General features: G+C 44.9%; 1 protein-coding gene across 1 annotated transcript in view; it reads right to left on the bottom strand.

Moving 5' to 3' along the window:
* The window catches only part of LOC311112635 (serine/threonine-protein kinase DCLK2-like), a gene marked incomplete at both ends in the record, with an annotated part of 26542 nt that extends 14062 nt beyond the window's left edge, over nt 1-12480 (bottom strand). Inside the window, 3 exons of the mRNA XM_084155781.1 lie at nt 1-278; nt 8908-9314; nt 12066-12480. The exon at nt 1-278 is cut by the window's left edge and continues 608 nt beyond it. Of these exons, the coding sequence (XP_084011907.1) occupies nt 1-278; nt 8908-9314; nt 12066-12480 (1100 nt within the window). The remainder of the gene's footprint in view (nt 279-8907; nt 9315-12065) is intronic.
* Nucleotides 12481-23241: the final 10761 nt, after the last annotated feature.

A 23241-nucleotide genomic window follows, 5' to 3' on the forward strand; every position in this document is an offset into this window, starting at 1 on the left:
CTGCAGTAGAAGCCCTGCAGTAGGAGGAGGAGCCCTGCAGTAGGAGCCCTGCAGTAGGAGGAGGAGCCCTGCAGTAGGAGCCCTGCAGTAGGAGCCCTGCAGTAGGAGCCCTGCAGTAGGAGCCCTGCAGTAGAAGCCCTGCAGTAGGAGCCCTGCAGTAGGAGCCCTGCAGTAGGAGCCCTGCAGTAGAAGCCCTGCAGTAGGAGCCCTGCAGTAGAAGCCCTGCAGTAGGAGCCCTGCAGTAGAAGCCCTGCAGTAGGAGCCCTGCAGTAGGAGCCCTGCAGTAGGAGCCCTGCAGTAGGAGCCCTGCAGTAGGAGCCCTGCAGCATACAAATGAATCTCTCCCCTCCGCTACCCCTCCCGCCCTCCCTCCCTCTCTTTCCTCAAACCACCTCTCTCTCCTCTCCTCTCCTCTACCCCTCCCTCCCTCCCTCCCTCCCTCTCTCTCCTCTCCCCCTCCCTCTCTTTTCTACTCCCACCTTCTCCTCTCTCTCCTCTCCCGCCCTCTCCCCTCTTCTGCTCTCTCCTCTCTCTCCTGTTCTGCTCTCTCTCCTCTCTCTCCTGTTCTGCTCTCTCCTCTCTCTCCTGTTCTGCTCTCTCTCCTCTCTCTCCTGTTCTGCTCTCTCCTCTCTCTCCTGTTCTGCTCTCTCTCCTCTCTCTCCTGTTCTGCTCTCTCTCCTCTCTCTCCTCTCCTGCTCTCTCTCCTCTCTCTCCTGTTCTGCTCTCTCCTCTCTCTCCTGTTCTGCTCTCTCCTCTCTCTCCTGTTCTGCCCTCTCTCCTCTCTCTCCTGTTCTGCTCTCTCTCCTCTCTCTCCTGTTCTGCTCTCTCCTCTCTCTCCTGTTCTGCTCTCTCTCCTCTCTCTCCTGTTCTGCTCTCTCTCCTCTCTCTCCTCTCCTGCTCTCTCTCCTCTCTCTCCTGTTCTGCTCTCTCCTCTCTCTCCTGTTCTGCTCTCTCCTCTCTCTCCTGTTCTGCTCTCTCCTCTCTCTCCAGTTCTGCTCTCTCTCCTCTCTCTCCTGTTCTGCTCTCTCTCCTCTCTCTCCTGTTCTGCTCTCTCTCCTCTCTCTCCTGTTCTGCCCTCTCTCCTCTCTCTCCTGTTCTGCCCTCTCTCCTCTCTCTCCTGTTCTGCCCTCTCTCTCCTCTCTCTCCTGTTCTGCTCTCTCTCCTCTCTCTCCTGTTCTGCCCTCTCTCCTCTCTCTCCTGTTCTTTCTTCTCTCCTCTGTATGACTCATCAGTATGACTGCTAGATTGCTGTAAGGTGGATGAACAAACTGAAAGGGGCCCAGAACACTTCTTCGTCTTCTTCAGCAAGAACTACAGTGCCTTGCAAAAGTATTCATCCCCCTTGGCGTTTTTCCTATTTTGTTGCATTACAACCTGCAATTTAAATAGATTTGTATTTGGACTTCATATAATGGACATACACAAAATAGTCCAAATTGGTGAAGTTAAATGAAAAAAATAACTTGTTTAAAAATATTCAAAAAAATAAATAATGGAAAGGTGGTGCGTGCATATGTATCCACCCCCTTTACTATGACGCCCCTAAATAAGATCTGGTGCAACCAATTACCTTCAGAAGTCACATAATTAGTTAAATAAAGTTCACCTGTGTGCAATCTAAGTGTCACATGATCTCAGTATATATACACCTGTTCTGAAAGGCCCCAGAGTCTGTAACACCACTAAGCAAGGGGCACCACCAAGCAAGCGGCACCATGAAGACCAAGGAGCTCTCCAAACAGGTCAGGGACAAAGTTGTGCAGAAGTACAGATCAGGGTTGGGTTATAAAAAAATATCAGAAACTTTGAACATCCCACGGCTCAGCATTAAATCCATTATTTAAAAATGTAAAGAATATGGCACCACAACAAACCTGCCAAGAGAGGGCCGCCCACCAAAACTCACGGACCAGGCAAGGAGGGCATTAATCAGAGAGGCAACAAAGAGACCAAAGATAACCCTGAAGGAGCTGCAAAGCTCCACAGCGGAGATTGGAGTATCTGTCCATAGGACCACTTTAAGCCGTACACTCCACAGAGCTGGGCTTTACAGAAGAGTGGCCAGAAAAAAGCCATTGCTTAAAGAAAAAAATAAGCAAACACGTTTGGTGTTCACCATAAGGCATGTGGGAGACTCCCCAAACATATGGAAGAAGGTACTCTGGTCAGATGAGACTAAAATTGAGCTTTTTGGCCATAAAAAAAACGCTATGTCTGGTGCAAACCCAACACCTCTCATCACCCCGAGAACACCATCTCCACAGTGACGCATGGTGGTGGCAGCATCATGCTGTGGGGATGCTTTTCATCGGCAGGGACAGGGAAACTGGTCAGAATTTAAGGAATGATGGATGGCGCTAAATACAGGGAAATTCTGGAGGGAAACCTGTTTCAGTCTTCCAGAGATTTGAGACTGGGACGGAGGTTCACCTTCCAGCAGGACAATGACCCTAAGCATACTGCTAAAGCAACACTCGAGTGGTTTAAGGGAAAACATTTAAATGTCTTGGAATGGCCTAGTCAAAGCCCAGACCTCAATCCAATTGAGAATCTGTGGTATGACTTAAAGATTGCTGTACACCAGCGGAACCCATCCAACTTGAAGGAGCTGGAGCAGTTTTGCCTTGAAGAATGGGCAAAAATCCCAGTGGCTAAATGTGCCAAGCTTATAGAGACATACCCCAAGATACTTTCAGCTGTAATTGCTGCAAAAGGTGGCTCTACAAAGTATTGATTTTGGGGGGGTGAATAGTTATGCACGCTCAAGTTTTATTATTTATTTCTTGTTTGTTTCACCCCAAAAAATATTTTGCATCTTCAAAGCGGTAGGCATGTTGTGTAAATCAAATGATACAAACCCCCCCAAAATCTATTTTAATTCCAGGTTGTAAGGCAACAAAATAGGAAAAATGCCAAGGGGGGGGGGGGGTGAATACTTTCGCAAGCCACTGTACTATTAAGTCTCTCAGCCCATTTTAATGTTAGTATCAGGGGTGGGAACCGGTTCAGGGAACAGAACAGAAAACCTTAAAAGAACGTCATTTTTCGATTAACAGAACCAGAACCGAGAACGAAAGTGATCTATACTGTTCCGGAACAGAACCGTTATTTTAAAAGCATGGGAACCGGTTAATAACTTTATTTTATGTTAGGGGCATTTTTTTTCCAGTCCCACAAAAAAACACAACAAAGCGCCTCACTGTCACTCAGAAACGTATTCCAGCCTGTCTGCTGTGCTACCTGTCTGCTGTGCTACCTGCCTGCTGTGCTACCTGCCTGCTGTGCTACCTGTCTGCTGTGCTACCTGCCTGCTGTGCTACCTGCCTGCTGTGCTACCTGTCTGCTGTGCTACCTGCCTGCTGTGCTACCTGCCTGCTTTGCTACCTGCCTGCTGTGCTACCTGCCTGCTGTGCTACCTGTCTGCTGTGCTACCTGTCTGCTGTGCTACCTGTCTGCTGTGCTACCTGCCTGCTGTGCTACCTGCCTGCTGTGCTACCTGTCTGCTGTTCTACCTGCCTGCTGTGCTACCTGCCTGCTGTGCTACCTGCCTGCTGTGCTACCTGCCTGCTGTGCTACCTGCCTGCTGTGCTACCTGCCTGCTGTGCTACCTGTCTGCTGTGCTACCTGTCTGCTGTGCTACCTGTCTGCTGTGCTATCTGCCTGCTGTGCTACCTGCCTGCTGTGCTACCTGTCTGCTGTTCTACCTGCCTGCTGTGCTACCTGCCTGCTGTGCTACCTGCCTGCTGTGCTACCTGTCTGCTGTGCTACCTGCCTGCTGTGCTACCTGCCTGCTGTGCTACCTGTCTGCTGTGCTACCTGCCTGCTGTGCTACCTGCCTGCTTTGCTACCTGCCTGCTGTGCTACCTGCCTGCTGTGCTACCTGTCTGCTGTGCTACCTGCCTGCTGTGCTACCTGCCTGCTGTGCTACCTGCCTGCTGTGCTACCTGTCTGCTGTGCTACCTGCCTGCTGTGCTACCTGCCTGCTGTGCTACCTGCCTGCTGTGCTACCTGTCTGCTGTGCTACCTGCCTGCTGTGCTACCTGCCTGCTGTGCTACCTGCCTGCTGTGCTACCTGCCTGCTGTGCTACCTGTCTGCTGTGCTACCTGTCTGCTGTGCTACCTGCCTGCTGTGCTACCTGCCTGCTGTGCTACCTGCCTGCTGTGCTACCTGTCTGCTGTGCTACCTGCCTGCTGTGCTACCTGCCCCTAGTTGAAAAAGAAAAGGAGATACTCACTCTAGGAGCTCAGATGCAATAACCTAATAACCAACGTTTGGACAGACAAGCTGTCTTCATCAGGGTATAATGACAAACACTGCGGGTCACTAGTTTATATAGTGTCAAAGGACACACACACAGGTGTCTGTAATCATGGCCGGGTGTGGCCCGATAGCATTGGTTAATTCACAGATAAACAGAACATACAAAAAACATGAATAGATAGCATACGATCATAGATACAACTTGGCTACATCGGCCCACAAACATTTACAATGAATAGCAAAATCACAATAATCACAAGAATGGCTTCAGATCAAAGTCTACGTTGAGACCGAAGGGAACAAGGGTCTTTAAATTAAAGATCCAGGCAGCCTCTCGTTTAAACGATAAGTTATTGAGGTCACCCCCTCTCCTAGGGAGGGTGACATGTTCGATGCCGATATAACGTAGGGACGAAATCGAGTTGTTCGCTTCCAAAAAGTGGGCAGCGACTGGGTGTGTCGAGTTTTTGCACCTAATGGTGCTACGATGCTCCGAGATTCGTACTTTTAATTTGCACTTTGTTTTACCCACATAATATTTACCGCAAGGACAACTTATAAGATAAATAACTGCCTTAGTGGAGCACGTAATAACACCTTTGATTGGGATCTGTTTCTCTGTTTGAGCACAGCCATTACACTTGTAGTTTCAAATTAACATTTAAGAAGGCACACATGTTAATTGAAATGCATTCCAGGTGACTACCTCATGAAGCTGGTTGAGAGAATGCCAAGAGTGTGCAAAGCTGTCATCAAGGCAACGGGTGGCTACTTTGAAGAACCTCAAATATAAAATATATTTTGATTTGTTTAACCCTTTTTTGGTTCCTACATGATTCCATATGTGTTATTTCATAGTTTTGATGTCTTCACTATTATTCTAAAATGTAGAAAATAGTAAAAATAAAGAAAAACCCTGGAATGAGTAGGTGTTCTAAAACTTTTGACTGGTACTGTATATATACTGTATTTATACTCTGGACTCCATCATTGCTCGTCCTAATATTTATATATTATTTGACTGGTACTGTGTACAGTGTAGCTTGCCCGATCCATAGCAAGCTCCTCTATCCATTGGTGAAGTAATTTAACGTCAAGCTAAATGTAAAACAAAATTGATTTCAGAGTTTTAATAAGGAACAGAAAGGAACGATACTCTTTGGGTTGAACCGGTTCAGAACTTTATTTTGCTGGTCGGAACCGTGGAACTGAAATAATGGTTCTGTTTAGACCAAAACGATTGGAAAATAATTTTGGTTCCAACACGTGTTGTGAAAGAGATAACTACATCTCTCTGTCTCTCTATAATGCTTATTGACACAGATAAATACATCTCTCTGTCTCTCTCTAATGCTTATTGACACAGATAAATACATCTCTCTGTCTATATATAATGCTTATTGACACAGATAAATACATATCTCTGTCTCTCTCTAATGCTTATTGACACAGATAAATACATCTCTCTGTCTCTCTATAATGCTTATTGACACAAATAAATACATCTCTCTGTCTCTCTATAATGCTTATTGACACAGATAAATACATCTCTCTGTCTCTCTCTAATGCTTATTGACACAGATAAATACATCTCTCTGTCTCTCTCTAATGCTTATTGACACAGATAAATACATCTCTCTGTCTCTCTATAATGCTTATTGACACAGATAAATACATCTCTCTGTCTCTCTCTAATGCTTATTGACACAGATAAATACATATCTCTGTCTATATATAATGCTTATTGACACAGATAAATACATATCCCTGTCTCTCTCTAATGCTTATTGACACAGATAAATACATCTCTCTGTCTCGCTCTAATTCTAATTGACACAGATAAATACATTTCTCTGTCTCTCCATCTCTCTCTAATGCGTATTGACACAGATAAATACATCTCTCTGTCTCTCTGTCTCTCTATAATGCTTACTGACACAGATAAATACATCTCTCTGTCTCTCTCTCATGCTTATTGACACAGATACATACATCTCTCTGTCTCTCTCTAATGCTTATTGACACAGATAAATACATCTCTCTGTCTCTCTCTAATGCTTATTGACACAGATAAATACATCTATCCTGTCTCTAATGCTTATTGACACAGATAAATACATCTCTCTGTCTCTCTCTAATGCTTATTGACACAGATACATACATCTATCCTGTCTCTAATGCTTATTGACACAGATAAATACATCTCTCTGTCTCTCTATAATGCTTATTGACACAGATAAATACATCTCTCCGTCTCTCTCTAATGCGTATTGACACAGATGAATACATCTCTCTGTCTCTCTCTCATGCTTATTGACACAGATAAATACATCTATCTGTCTCTCTGTCTCTCTATAATGCTTACTGACACAGATAAATACATCTCTCTGTCTCTAATGCTTATTGAAACAGATAAATACATCTCTCTGTCTCTCTCTAATGCTTATTGACACAGATAAATACATCTCTCTGTCTCTCTATAATGCTTATTGAAACAGATAAATACATCTCTCTGTCTCTCTCTAATGCTTATTGACACAGATAAATACATCTCTCTGTCTCTCTCTCATGCTTATTGACACAGATAAATACATCTATCCTGTCTCTAATGCTTATTGACACAGATAAATACATCTCTCTGTCTCTCTATAATGCTTATTGACACAGATAAATACATCTCTCCGTCTCTCTATAATGCTTACTGACACAGATAAATACATCTCTCTGTCTCTCTCTAATGCTTATTGACACAGATAAATACATCTCTCTGTCTCTCTATAATGCTTATTGACACAGATAAATACATCTCTCTGTCTCTCTATAATGCTTATTGACACAGATAAATACATCTCTCTGTTTCTCTATCTCTCTAATGCTTATTGACACAGATAAATACATCTCTCTGTCTCTCTATAATGCTTATTGACACAGATAAATACATCTCTCTGTCTCTCTCTAATGCTTACTGACACAGATAAATACATCTCTCTGTCTCTCTCTAATGCTTATTGACACAGATAAATACATCTCTCTGTCTCTCTCTAATGCTTATTGACACAGATAAATACATCTCTCTGTCTCTCTCTAATGCTTATTGACACAGATAAATACATCTCTCTGTCTCTCTCTAATGCTTATTGACACAGATAAATACATCTCTCTGTCTCTCTCTAATGCTTATTGACACCGATAAATACATCTCTCTGTCTCTCTATAATGCTTATTGACACAAGTAAATACATCTCCCTGTTTCTCTATAATGCTTATTGACACAAATAAATACATTTCTCTGTCTCTCTCTAATGCTTATTGACACAGATAAATACATATGTCTCTCTGTCTCTCTATAATGCTTATTGACACAGATAAATACATCTCTCTGTCTCTCTATAATGCTTATTGACACAGATAAATACATCTCTCTGTCTCTCTCTAATGCTTATTGACACAGATAAATACATCTCTCTGTCTCTCTCTAATGCTTATTGACACCGATAAATACATCTCTCTGTCTCTCTATAATGCTTATTGACACAAGTAAATACATCTCCCTGTTTCTTTATAATGCTTATTGACACAAATAAATACATTTCTCTGTCTCTCTCTCATGCTTATTGACACAGATAAATACATCTGTCTCTCTGTCTCTCTATAATGCTTATTGACACAGATAAATACATCTCTCTGTCTCTCTATAATGATTACTGACACAGATAAATACATCTATCTGTCTCACTGTCTCTCTATAATGCTTATTGACACAGATAAATACATCTCTCTGTCTCTCTATAATGCTTATTGACACAGATAAATACATCTCTCTGTCTCTCTCTAATGCTTATTGACACAGATAAATACATCTCTCTGTCTCTCTCTAATGCTTATTGACACAGATAAATACATCTCTCTGTCTCTCTCTAATGCTTATTGACACAGATAAATACATCTCTCTGTCTCTCTATAATGCTTATTGACACAGATAAATACATCTCTCTGTCTCTCTCTAATGCTTATTGACACAGATAAATACATCTATCCTGTCTCTAATGCTTATTGACACAGATAAATACATCTCTCTGTCTCTTTCTAATGCTTATTGACACAGATAAATACATCTCTGTCTCTCTATAATGCTTATTGACACAAATAAATACATCTATCATGTCTCTAATGCTTATTGACACAGATAAATACATCTCTCTGTCTCTCTCGAATGCTTATTGACACAGATAAATACATCTATCCTGTCTCTAATGCTTATTGACACAGATAAATACATCTCTCTGTCTCTCTCTAATGCTTATTGACACAGATAAATACATCTCTCTGTCTCTCTATAATGCTTTTTGACACAAATAAATACATCTCCCTGTTTCTCTATAATGCTTATTGACACAAATAAATACATTTCTCTGTCTCTCTCTAATGCTTATTGACACAGATAAATACATCTATCTGTCTCTCTGTCTCTCTCTAATGCTTACTGACACAGATAAATACATCTATCCTGTCTCTAATGCTTATTGACACAGATAAATACATCTCTCTGTCTCTGAACACACACACACTGAACACACACACTGAACACACACACACACTGAACACACACACACTGAACACACACACACACTCCCTCTCTGTCCTACCTGCTTCCCGTCCAGTGTATAAAGTCTCTTCACGGCACCAGAGTCCAGTTTGATAGCTTCAGTAATATCCTCCAGAACCTGGTCAAAGGAATGTGCCGTCTTCTTGTTCAATAGGATCCTCACTGCTTTCCTCGGCTTCACTCCACTGCGGATCACTGTGACCAGCTTAGGCTTTATAAAGTCTTTACTCTCTCTCTGTTCCCTAAGGTCCGACTGACTGACCACCTGTTGACCGCTGGGGCCTGGACCAGACCCTGACCTTGTCCCGGTGGAGGTAGCAGTAGAGGAACCGGTAGAGGAACCGGTAGAGGTGCCAGTGGTAGCACCAGGTTTCCAGTTTGGGTTGTTGATCTTGGTGTAGTCCAGTTTACGATAGGGCTCGTTGGACGCACACACGTAACACTCACCTGGGGGGAGGGAGGGAGGGAGGGAGGGAGGGAGGGAGGGCGGGCGGGAGGGCGGGAGGGCGGGCGGGAGGGAGAGCCAACATGAATACATCAGTCCCAGTTCAATACTTTAGGATACCATTACTCTTGACAACCTCTATTTCTTCAGAACATGACTAGACGTCTTTCATGTGATACAGTGAGGCAGTATTGCATGTCAAACTCAGAGGTCAGAGGTCACACCGCAGACAGCGTGTGTATCAGAGCAGAAGAGACGGTTGCATCCCTACATGGTGCCCTACATAGTGCTCTACTGACCGAGGGCCCATAAGGCTCTGGTCAAAAGTAGTGCACTATAAAGGGGAGAGGGTGCCATTTCTGATGTCAGGTCAGGCTTCATCACTTCTATTTATCATACCAACCTCTGTTTTAGGAGGGGACTGCATCTCTTTGGAGTGCTCACCTCTGTAGTTCAACACCACCGCTACCTTAAAAGGAATATCTGCACACCTCTCCTCTCCTCTCCTCCTGCCCTCTCTTCTCCTCTCCTCCCTCCTCCTCTCCCCTCCTCCTCTCCTCTCCCCTCCTCCTCTCCCCTCCTCTTCCCCCCTCCTCTTCTCTCTTCCTCTCCTCTCCTCACCTTCTCCTCTCCTCTCCCCCCCTCCCCTCCTTTCCTCTCCCCACCTCCTCTCCTCCTCTCCTCTCCTCTCCCCACCTCCTCTCCTCTCCTCTCCTCTCCTCTCCTCTCCTCTCCTCTCCTCTCCTCTCCTCTCCTCTCCTCTCCTCTCCTCTCCTCTCCTCTCCTCTCCTCCTCTCCTCTCCCCACCTCCTCTCCTCTCCTCTCCCCTCCTCTATCTCAATAGTCTAAAGAAGCCCCCTCCTCCTTATCAGTAACTGTCTCAGTAGATGTACCCAAAAGTTCACTGGAATTCAAGGGGTGAGGCAATTTTTTGTCATAAAGCAATTATTCTAAAATGACCCAAAATAAGAAGAGAACATAATGTCTGATTAAACTAAACGTAGGTTCCTGTGGGAACAGTGACAGGAGAGGATTATGCAAAAATGACCCAATGTGCAGGACTAGCTCTATCATTACCTTATGCAAATTGTACTGTAACACACACACCACGCACACACACGCACACACACACACACACTCTACACTGGCAGAGTTTTATTCACTATCTATCCTCCAATGTCACCCAGTACCAAGGTCAAACACAGTGTTATCAAAACCTGAGAGGAGAGGAGAGGAGAGGAGAGGAAGGAGAGGAGAGGAGAGGAGAGGAGAGGAGAGGAGAGGAGAGGAGAGGAGAGGAGAGGAGAGGAGAGGAGAGGAGAGGAGAGGAGAGGAGAGGAGAGGAGAGGAGAGGAGAGGAAGGAGAGGAGAGGAGAGGAGAGGAGAGGAGAGGAGAGGAGAGGAGAGGAGAGGAGAGGAGAGGAGGCTTCTTTAGGCTATTGAGAGGAAGGAGAGGAGAGGAGAGGAGGAGGCTTCTTTAGACTATTGAGAGGAGAGGAGAGGAGAGGAGAGGAGAGGAGAGGAGAGGAGAGGAGAGGAGAGGAGAGGAGAGGAGAGGAGAGGAGAGGAGAGGAGAGGAGAGGAGGCTTCTTTAGACTATTGAGAGGAAGGAGAGGAGAGAGGAGAGGAGAGGAGAGGAGAGGAGAGGAGGAGGCTTCTTTAGACTATTGATATACAGCCAGAGTGGCCTTAACACTGAGACCCAGACAGGGCATGTCAGTCTATTATCATTCTAACCTTATCTAACCTATACTGCCAGTCGCTCTCTAAACCCCACCCCCTCATTGACCCGGTAACAGCAGCACTTACCGGTACTCTACTCTACATTCTGACTGGCTCCCTCACGTTCACCGGCTAGAGCTACCGTTAATGGAACAAAAGACTGTTCTATTAACGGTAGCCAATGTTTTTCCATTTCCAGGGAACTTTCCATGATTACCCATGGGGCTGTGTTTGTGTGTGGGGGGGGGGGGGGGGGGGGGTGCATGCAGCCTGGTTGTTCAGGTACCAAGGATGTCGGGAGATTACTTAAAAACCGGCGACACTGTCTGTGATTTATTTAGAATTCAAGGCACACTTAACCAGCGATACGCCACCCCATCTGGTTTGGGCTTAGTGGCACTATCATTTGTTTTTCAACAGGACAATGACCCAACACACCTCCAGGCTGTGTAAGGGCTCTTTTAGCAAGACGGGTGATGAGTGCTGGAGTGCTGCATCAGATGACCTCGCCTCCACAATCACCCGACCTCAACCCAATTGAGATGGTTTGGGATGAGTTGGACCGCAGAGTGAAGGAAAAGCAGCCAACAAGTGCTCAGCATATGTGGGAACTCCTTCAAGACTGTTGGGAAAGCATTCCTCACTAAGCTGGTTGAGAGAATGCCAAGAGTGTGCAAAGCTGTCATCAAGGCAAAGGGTGGCTACTTTGAAGAATCTCAAATATAAAATATATTTTGGTAACTACATGATTCCATGTGTGTTATTTCTTAGTTGTGATGTCTTCACTATTACTCTACAATGTAGAAAATAGTACAAATAAAATAAAAACCCTTGAATGAGTAGGTGTGTCCAAACCTTTGACTGGTACTGTATATAGCAGAGGAATTTGTCTCATTCTGCGGGAAAATAAATGATAAATACGAATTCAGGTGAGACTTTTAGATGTGATGGACACACACACACACACACACACACACACACACACACACACACACACACACACACACACACACACACACACACACCCTTACCCTCCACCAGTTCATCCATAGACGTGATCTTCTTGGTCCCGTCCACCGTATAGATGGCGCGCACGCCCTGTGGCAGGTGCAGGTTGTCCGCCAGGGAACGGGTCAGCTCCATCAGCAGCGCATCATAAGACCGGCACCTGTCGTTAGACACCGCATACACCAGCCCTTTGAAATACCTGTCCCCGTTCCGGTAGAACCGGACCTTCTTGGCGCGCTTCTCCGAGGTGAGAGTCTGCAGCGTGCGCGTTCGGTAGTAGCTACAGTTGGCGCTGTGCGCGGGGCTCGGCACCAGGCTGCTACCTCTCGAACCAGACCCCCCGCCGGTAGAAGCGCCAGCGGAGCGCGTTGACCGGCCACGACGAGCCTTGTCCCGTTCGTCGAAATGTTCCAGCTCGATAGTCTTGTTCAGAGACATGGCGGCCACCGTCAACTAATGGGATTCACACAGACTCAAACGGTTCTTTCTCCCGGGTTTTACCGAATCTTTTTATTTAAGTTCTCATCATCAGGATGTTGGTAAAATGAAAAGGGATCCAGAGAGTGGTCGACAGCAGCCTAACCGTCCATCTGTTAACGATAATCACGACTCTTCATCGATCAAGTCTACGTCCCCTTATGGTAGGTTACGCCGGGCAGACCAGGAGATGTAGCCTAATCCAAGCGATTCCCCGGTTTCTTGTTAACACAACGATGCTGATGCTACTTGCCGGTTTTACCGTAGCCAATAGCGGTCCAGCCCTCCTCTGTCTGTATGTCTGTCTGCCTGCCTGTCTGCCTGTCTGCCTGTCTGTCTGTCTGCCTGCCTGCCTGTCTGCCTGTCTGTCTGTCTGTCTGCCTGTCTGCCTGTCTGTCTGTCTGTCTGCCGCTGGGCTGGGCAGTGAAGATATGGTGCATACAGAGAGAATCAGGGATCCAGCAACGTCACACCAGCATCTTACTGTAGTTTAAGGGCACCATCGTTATCGTCTGTTCAGTCTATTGTAGCGTGATGCAGAAGAAACGGTGCAGGCTCTTTTCTAACGTTATATCAATCTACTACCTTATAGTGCATATCCCTATCTACATAGGCTAGTTCTTTGTAGGTTAAATGGAGAAATTGTAGGTTATTGTATAATTAAACGTTGCAGCCTTGGACATTGTTCTCCGTCAGATAATTCTATGTTTAACTAGAATAGATGAATAAAAGCCGTTCACTTGGTCTTGGACCAGATAAACATCTGATGTGTCTTCACGGTGGGAATCGGTTGCTATGGGCTCGCTCTGTCACGTCTGGTTAGATATTCCTGGGATTCGCAAGCGTAAAAAAAAAAAAAGGAATCCAGGAATCCCGAATAATCCAAATTTAGGAAGCAGAAACCTCACCAACCAACTATCACAGTGTTTTTAAATTTCATTCCGGGCGTGCGACAATTTCTACGTTCTGCACACGCTCGATCGGTGCCGGACGGCAGCGGTGCTACAGTCGCGAGACAGCATGGCTGCGGAGAGAGAGAGACAGAGACAGAGACAAAGACAAAGAGCGTCCTACGTGATAATCACATCCGTCCTCTTTTCTCCCCGGTGCTGTGCTAGTATGAATGGATAGCGAGCTCCTCGAGCAGGTGACCGGTGGACCCAAACGTCTCGCGCGTGCTCCCCGGGAGGAGGAGGAGGAGGAGGAGGAGAGTCGGAAACGGGTTCTTTCCGGGTCCTAGCGCCGTTATTTTAATTAACCAGTCTACTCCCTCATCTGAAGCATAATTATAAACAAGACTTCACATTGTTTTTCTTCCATTGAATGTTTGAAAACGTCAGGTTATAGTCACACCCGTCGCTATGGGCGGGCCATAGGGGGCCGGGGCCGCCCCCAAAAATGCTTGTGCCCCCCCCCCCACTTGAGGGAATTTATTATTAAATATACGTACTGTAGGCTAATAATAATTGTGCCCTGCCCTCCCATGCATTTCATATGCCCCCCTTAAGACTGAGGTCTGGCGACGGGTCTGGTTATAGTTCTAAAAAAACGGTTAGGAAATCCGTTCTGCTTGGATTCTTCTCCCCTTGTTTAAACCAGACCTAAAACAATAGCCTCCTGAAATGACTCAATGTAATGAATTATTAACGCCTGTTTGTGATGACTGGACTGTTGTATTCTGACTGACTGGGTGTGGCACAGCATTCAGGAAGTAATTTATCAGGAGAAGGTCCCCCCCCCAGCTGTCCGCTCAGCACCAGGTGTTCGGTACCGCAGGCCGTGCGCAGCGCTCCAACCCGAAACCTGTAAGGCTTCAGAACCACGGAGAGCGCTGGATTTATGGCGCGCGTCCCAATAATCTCTCCTTCCTCCTGAAGTGTGCACTCGTTCACTACTCCCTACAAATGTAAACGCATTGGATTGGTGTAGGCGTGGGCTAGAAGGAGTTTCCATTAACCAATCATCTCTCATTTATCCTGGAGTGTGCACTTGTTCATTTCCCTTCCCTTCTGTTAATTATTTATGCATAGTCACTTTAACTCTACCCACATGTACATATTACTTCAACTATCTCAACTAGCCGGTGCCCCCGCACATTGACTCTGCACCGGTACCCCCTGTATATATATAGCCTCCCTACTGTTATTACACATTGACTCTGCAACGGTACCCCCCTGTATATATAGCCTCCCTACTGTCACTTTATTTTACTTCTGCTCTTTTTTTCTCAACACTTTTTTTGTTGTTGTTTTATTTTTACTTTTTTTGTTAAAAATAAATGCACTGTTGGTTAAGGGCTGTAAGTAAGCATTTCACTGTAATGTCTGCACCTGTTGTATTCGGCGCATGTGACCAATAAAATTTGATTTGATTTGATTTGATTTAAAAGGAAATGATTGGTTAATGGTAACTCCCTCTAGTCCAGGGAACTCCCTTCGCCGTTTTTTTTTTCCTGTGTGAAAAAAAGCATACTTATGCGTTAACGCGACCCCTAAGTTTAACTTGCTAGTTATCTCAGTAAGTGGCGGAATTAATAAGGTGACTGGGCATCATATTGTGTTTGCTTTCTGCCTGTTTGAGAAATCTGCACAGCTGCTTCTGCTGTCTTGAGTTCCTTGTGTGTTTTCTACTCTACTTACTCTGCCAGTCTGCTCCTCCCCCCACCTTCTCTTTCTCAGGGCAGGCAGGGCCGTTGCCCTAGCGACTCCAGGGCAGGCAGGCCCGTTGCCCTAGCAACTCCAGGGCATGCAGGCCCGTTGCCCTAGCGACTCCAGGGCAGGCAGGCCCGTTGCCCTAGCGACTCCAGGGCAGGCAGGCCCGTTGTCCTAGCGACTCCACACAGATACAGCTGCTCCAGAGCCAGCACTGCATGTGTCAAAACATTGTTCATTTGCACTATGTCTCTCGTTCACGTTCTTTTGTAAATGTCCAATCTCATCAAAAATTACATTCGGTAGCTTCTACCTACAGTACCAGTCAAAGGTTTTAGAACACACCTACTCATTCAAGGGTTTTTCTTAATTTTTTAAATATTTTTTACATTGTAGAATAATAGTGAAGACATCAAAACTATTAAATAACACATATGGAATCATGTAGTAACCAAAAAAGTGTTAAACAAATCCAAATATATTTTATATTTAAGATTCTTCAAATAGCCACCCTTTGCCTTGGTGACAGCTTTGCACACTCTTGGCATTCTCTCAACCAGCTTCATGAGGTAGTCACCTGGAATGCATTTCAATTAACAGGTGAGTCTTCTTAAAAGTTAATTTGTGGAATTTATTTCCTTCTTAATGCATTTGAGCCAATCAGTTGTGTTGTGACAAGGTAGGGGGGTATACAGAAGATAGCCCTATTTGGTAAAAGACCAAGTCCATATTATAGCAAGAACAGCTCAAATAAGCAAAGAGAAATGACAGTCCATCATTACTTTAAGACATGAAGGTCAGTCAATACGGAACATTTCAAGAACTTTGAATGTTTCTTCAAGTGCAGTCGCAAAAACCATCAAGCCCTATGATGAAACTGGCTCTCATGAGGACCGCCACAGGAATGGAAGACCCAGAGTTACCTCTGCTGCAGAGGATAAGTTCATTAGAGCCTCAGAAAGTGCAGCCCAAATAAATGCTTCACAGAGTTCAAGTCACAGACACATATCAACATCAACTGTTCAGAGGGGACTGTGTGAATCAGGCCTTCATGATTGAATTGCTGCAAAGAAACCACTACTAAAGGACACCAATAAGAAGAAGAGACCTGTTTGGGCCAAGAAACACGAGCAATGGACATTAGACCGGTGGAAATGTGTCCTTTGGTCTGGAGTCCAAATTTGAGATTTTTGGTTCCAACAGCCATGTCTTTGTGAGACGTGGTGTAGGTGAACGGATGATCTCTGCATGTGTAGTTCCCACCGTAAAGCATGGAGGAGGAGGTGTTATGGTGTGGGGGTGCTTTGTTGGTGACACCGTCTGTGATTTATTTAGAATTCACACTTAACCAGCATGGCTACCACAGCATTCTGCAGCAATACGCCATCCCATCTGGTTTGGGCTTAGTGGGACTATCATTTGTTTTTCAACAGAACAATGACCCAACACACCTCCAGGCTGTGTAAGGGCTATTTTACCAAGAAGGAGAGTGATGGAGTGCTGCATCAGATGACCTGGCCTCCACAATCACCCGACCTCAACCCAATTGGGATGGTTTGGGATGAGTCGGACCGTAGAGTGAAGGAAAAGCAGCCATCTAGTGCTCAGCATATGTGGGAACTCCTTCAAGACTGTTGGAAAAGCATTCCAGGTGAAGCTGGTTGAGAGAATGCCAAGAGTGTGCAAAGCTGTCATCAAGGCAAAGGGTGGCTATTTGAAGAATCTCAAATATAAAATATATTTTGATTTAACACTTTTTTGGTTACTACATGATTCCATATGTTTTATTTCATAGTTTTGATGTCTTCACTATTATTCTACAATGTAGAAAATAGTAAAAATAAAGAAAAACCCTTGAATGAGTAGGTGTGTCCAAACTTTTGACTGGAACTGTATATATGTTGAACTTTATGAGCTGGATTGCCTGTCTTTGCAATTCATTTACACACAGTGGCGTTCGATGCCGTTTAAGATGAGGGAGGACATTTCTTTTTTTCATGAGCATGGCCTTATTTCTATTACAGCATATTGGATGACTCTAATTCATATTCCATTCACCCAGTTCAATGTAACATCGATAGGTTTAGGCTACAACATGATACTCTAATGTTCCCTGTACCCATCATGAGGTTGCTACAACCTAGCCTATGAATGAAAGATTACAACGTAGGTGCACACAGGTAGAGAGACAAATTTGAGATGACAGACAGTGACACATTCAATACCGCCTTGTACATTATTGCCTGCATCTAGCTGATATAGGGTGTAATCATTAGTCCAACAGTTGCAAACGAGAGTTTCTATTGGACAAATTCAGGTATTTTTTATCCCAGTTTCATTTGCTTCCGTTTAAGAAACGTTTTTCAACAGAATCGGCGGAATGAATACACCCCTGATCACGCATAAACACAGTTCGCTTTCATAGCAGCCACGTTGTATTCCTTCTCACATCTATGCACTCTCCTCCTCTCTCCTTTTGCTTGTGGACTTCAATGAACAACACATAAACTGAATGTGACCAGGTGAAAAAACCTCCCCAAGCCAAACCATGTCATAACCGCTACACACAGCCTACATCGTTGTCCCCATATTAGCTAAAGTAACGTCCTAGTCAACATAGCTAATAGAACTAACGCGTTAGTAAACCCGCTACGATCATGCAGTAACGTTACAGTGTACAGTCAGTTAGCAGTTACACCCGTGGGACCCGGTGGCAATAAATTAGAAATACCAAAAGCTTACCTTGACTTGGAAGAGTTCCAGTGTTGTGTTGGATAGTCATAAGCCAGCTAGCTAACATAGCATCGCTCTGTTTGAGCAGGGTGTTTGAGTAACTAAACTAGCCAGCTGCATTTGCTAGCTAAGTAAGTGAAACTGAAAGTGAAACAAAATGACGAAATCTCTCTCTCTCTCTAGCTTCTCCTTCATTTCTGAAGAAGTTAATTTGTTGAAAACTGTTGTCTTTCTCTCTCTTTGAGTCAACTACTCACCATATTTTATGCACTGCAGTGCTAGCGAGCTGTAGCTTATGCTTTCAGTACTAGATTCATTCTCTGATCCTTTGATTGGGTGGACAACATGTCAGTTCAAGCTGCAAGAGCTCTGATAGGTTGGAGGACGTCCTCCGGAAGTTGTCATAATTACTGTGTAAGTCTATGGAAGGGGGTGAGAACCACGAGCCTCCTAGGTTTTGTATTGAAGTCAATGTACCAAGAGGAGGACGGAAGCTAGCTGTCCTCCGGCTACACCATGGTGCTACCCTACAGAGTGCTGTTGAGGCTACTGTAGACCTTCATTGCAAAACAGTGCGTTTTAATCAATTATTTGGTGACGTGAATATATTTAGCATAGTTTTATCTAAAAAGGATAACTTTTGTTTTACACATTTTATTTTTATGAAATTCACTGAGCAGGATGGTCCTCCCCTGAATGCTACTGATACACACACAGACCGACACACACACTTTTCCACTCATCATTTGCTGCTGTTCTTTATTTTACTCTTAATATTATCTATCCTTTTTTTTTTCTCCCCAATTTCGTGGTATCCAATTGGTAGTTACAGTCTTGTCCCATCGCTACAACTCCTGTACGGACACGGGAGAGGCAAAGGTCGAGAGTCGTGCGTCCTCCGAAACATAAACCCAACCTAGCCGCACTGCTTCTTGACACAGTGCCCACTCAACCCGGAAGCCAACGTGCCGGAGGAAACCTGGCGACTGAGTCAGCATGCACTGCGCCCGGCCCGCCACAGGAGTCGCTAGTGCCAGATGGGACAAGGACATCCCTGCCGGCCAAACCCTCCCCTACCCTGGACGGCGCTGGGCCAATTGTGCACCGCCCCATGGGTCTCCCGGTCGCGGCCGGCTGCGACAGAGCCTGGAATCGAACCAGGACCTCTAGTGGCACAGCTAGCACTGCGATGCAGTGCCTTAGACCACTGCGCCACTCGGGAATTATTATCTATCCTGATGTCTAGTCACTTTACCCTGCCTTCATGTACATATCTACCTCAAATACCTTGTTATTATCTATCCTGATGCCTAGTCACTTTACCCTGCCTTCATGTACATATCTACCTCAAATACCTTATTATTATATATCCTGATACCTAGTCACTTTACCCTGCCTTCATGTACATATCTACCTCAAATACCTTATTTTTATCTATCCTGATGCCTAGTCACTTTACCCTGCCTTCATGTACATATCTACCTCAAATATCTCATACCTCTGCACATTGATCTGGTACCGGTACTCCCTGTATATAGCTCCACATTGATCTGGTACTTCCTGGTACTGGATGTGTACCAAACTCACTAAAAGTGGCAGTAATAAAGCCTCTCTTGAAAAAGCCCAACCTTGACCCAGAAAATGTAAAAAACTATCGCCTATTCCTCTCAACATTTTAGAAAAAGCTGTTGTGCAACAACTCACTGCCTTCCTGAAGACAAAATATCTTTACGAAACGCTTCACTCTGGTTTTAGACCCCATCATAGCACTGAGACTGCACTTTTAATGGCGTCAGACCAAGGCTCTGCATCTGTCCTCGTGCTCCTAGACCTTAGTGCTGCTTTTGACACCATCGATCAACACATTCTTTTGGAGAGATTGGAAACCCTAATTGGTCGACACGGACAGGTTCTTGCCTGGTTTAGATCTTATCTGTCTGAAAGATATCAGTTTGTCTCTGTGGATGGTTTGTCCTCTGACAAATCAATTGTAAGTTTCAGTGTTCCTCAAGGATCCGTTTTATATATTTTACTATATATTTTGACTTTATGTTTTGTTTTACCCCATATGTAACTCTGTGTTGTTGTTTTTATCGCACTGCTTTGCTTTATCTTGGCCAGGTCGCAGTTGTAAATGAGAACTTGTTCTCAACTGGCTTACCTGGTTAAATAAAGGTTAAATAAAAAAATTAAATAAAAACTCTTGGTGATGTCATTCGGAAACACAATGTTAACTTTCACTGCTATGCGGACGACACACAGCCGTACATTTCGATGAAACATGGTGAAGCCCCAAAATTGCTTACCCTGGAAGCCTGTGTTTCAGACATAAGGAAGTGGATGGCGGCAAATGTTTTACTTTTAAACTCAGACAAAACAGAAATGCTAGTTCTAGGTCCCAAGAAACAAAAAGATCTTCTGTTGAATCTGACAATTAATCTTGAAGGTTGTACAGTCGTCAAAAAAAAAAAACTGTGAAGGACCTCGGCGTTACTCTGGACCCTGATCTCTCTTTTGACGAACATATGAAGAATATTTCAAGGACAGCTTTTTTCCATCTTCGTAACGTTGCAAAAATCAGAAACAGTTTGTTCAAAAACGATGCAGAAAAGCTAATCCATGCTTTTGTCTCTTCTAGATTAGACTACTGCAATGCTCTACTCTCCGGCTACCCGGATAAAGCACTAAATAAACTCCAGTTGGTGCTAAACGCGGCTGCTAGAATCTGGACTAGAATCAAAAGATTTGATCATATTACTTCAGTGCTAGCCTCTCTCTACACTGGCTTCCGGTTAAGGCAAGCCAGACCATCCTAGGGGGATCCTCCAGCTATACAGAGACACTACATACCCTGTCCTCACCCCGGCTCCATGAAAGAAGGACACAGTTATGTGCCGACTTCGCCGTCAGCCTCAACTCCCCCTTCATAGATTGTTTTGGTCAGGGGGTAGTCAAAGTAATGGGCAGGAACACCCATCACCAAAAATTACTTAGATGCCATTTGTATGCTCATGGATTTCAGTTTGCATTGACTGCTATGTGGGTGTAAGTCAACTTAAACTTGAAATGCAGCTATCCTACAACATGTTCTCACCTCCTTTTTGATGCCAATTGAATTGTGTCCATGTACTGGAAGTGTCAAATAATAGTCTTACAAACATTGAAAGATAAAGATATTAAAATAATATTGAAAGATGCATCATCATACAATTGAATGGAAAATTACATACATTTGGCAGAGTATGGCAGAGGGCTGCAGGTTCTCCTCAATCTGTAGGAGTTGGAGTGAGTAGTCATGCTGTACTTCGCTCCACAGGTAATATGACACATTACATTACAACGGAACGATTTGATTAGCGTAACGTTAGCTAGCTACATAGTTGTCTTTGTATCAAAGATAAAGGTGTAGTATAGAGAAACTATCGAGGTTAGCTAGCCGGCTACATTAGTTCGCAACGACGCCGTTTTTCAAACAAAGTCAACACCGCAGCCTTTGCTAGCTAGCCAACACTACCAACTAGCAGTACTGTAGCAACTAAATACAATATCATTTTAGTCAATGAGAATTTTGCAACGTAAAGCTTCACTTTCTGAACATTCGAGATGTGTAGTCCACTTGTGTAGCTAGCATGACTGACTTTGTGCTAGCTAGCCAACGTTTAATTATTTCTGCGTTATGAAAGGAACTAGACACGGACACGAATGATCTGTTTAGTGTGTTAACACACTATTGGTAGTTTGTTGTAACCAAGTATTGGTGCTAAACCGTGTGTTATTGGATGCTAGCATGCTAGTTAGCTATGGCGTCATAGGATACGGTGCCCTGGGCGGTTTTCACGGAAGAATACTGTACCAAGTTAGCTAGCTGAATAAACTAAGTTAGTCTATTCCTAGAAAACGTTGAACCGCTGTAGTTTACAACAATTCTAATTTCTAAAGTGGAAGTTGGGAGAGTTATATTTGAGTGTTTCAGTGAAAGGTAAGTGAGGGAGGCCCCGCTCTCTCGCTTTCCCAGATGTTTAGTTCATTTCATTCCGATCTCCTTTGCATTATTGTAGCCTTTTTCTGTAGCCTGTCAACTATGTGTCTGTCTATCCCTGTTCTCTCCTCTCTGCACAGCCCATACAAACGCTTCACACCGCGTGGCTGCTGCCACTCTAATCTGGTGGTCCCTGCGCGCACGACCCACGTGGAGTTCCAGGTCTCCGGCAGCCTCTGGAACTGCCGTTCTGCGGCCAACAAGGCAGAGTTCATCTCAGCCTATGCTACCCTCCAGTCCCTCAACTTCTTGGCGCTGACGTAAACATGGATTACCACAGAAAACACTGCTACTCCTACTGCTCTTTCCTCGTCTGATCATGTGTTCTCGCATACCACAAGAGCATCTGGTCAGAACGGTGGTGGCACAGGAATCCTCATCTCTCCCAAGTGGACATTCTCTCTTTTCCCCCTGACCCATCTGTCTATCTCCTCATTTGAATTCCATGCTGTCACAGTCACTAGCCCATTCAAGCTTAACATCCTTGTCATTTATCACCCTCCAGGTTCCCTTGGAGAGTTCATCAATGAGCTTGACAAGTTCCTTTCCTGAGGATGGCTCACCCCTCATAGTTCTGGGTGACTTTAACCTCCCTACGTCTACCTTTGACTAATTTCTCTCTGCCTCCTTCTTTCCACTCCTTTCCACTCCTTTCCTCTTTTGACCTCACCCTCTCACCATCCCCCCCTACTCACAAGGCTGGCAATACACTTGATCTCATCTTTACTAGATGCTGTTCTTCTACTAATCTCACTGCAACTCCCCTCCAAGTCTCCGACCACTACTTTGTATCCTTTTCTCTCTCGCTCTCCTCCAACACTACTCACTCTGCCCCTACTCAGATGGTAATGTGCCGTCGCAACCTTCGCTCTCTCTCTCCCGCTACTCTCTCCTCTTCCATCCTATCATCTCTTCCCTCTGCTAAATCCTTCTCCCTCCAATCTCCTGATTCTGCCTCCTCAACCCTCCTCTCCTCCCTTTCTGCATCTTTTGACTCTCTATGTCCACTATCCTCCCGGCCGGCTCAGTCCTCCCCTCCTGCTCCGTGGCTTGACGACTCATTGCGAGCTCACAGAACAGGGCTCCGGGCAGCCGAGTGGAAATGGAGGAAAACTACACTCCCTGCGGACCTGTCATATTTTCACTCCCTCCTCTCTACATTTTCTTCCTCTGTTTCTGCTGCTAAAGCCACTTTTTACCACTCTAAATTTCAAGCCTCTGCCTCTAACCCTAGGAAGCTCTTTGCCACCTTCTCCTCCCTGCTGAATCCTCCTCCTATCCCCCTCCCTCCTCCCTCTC

The sequence above is a fragment of the Coregonus lavaretus genome (genome assembly GCF_964263955.1).
Source record: "Coregonus lavaretus genome assembly, chromosome: 39".
NCBI classification, from domain to species: Eukaryota; Metazoa; Chordata; class Actinopteri; order Salmoniformes; family Salmonidae; genus Coregonus; species Coregonus lavaretus.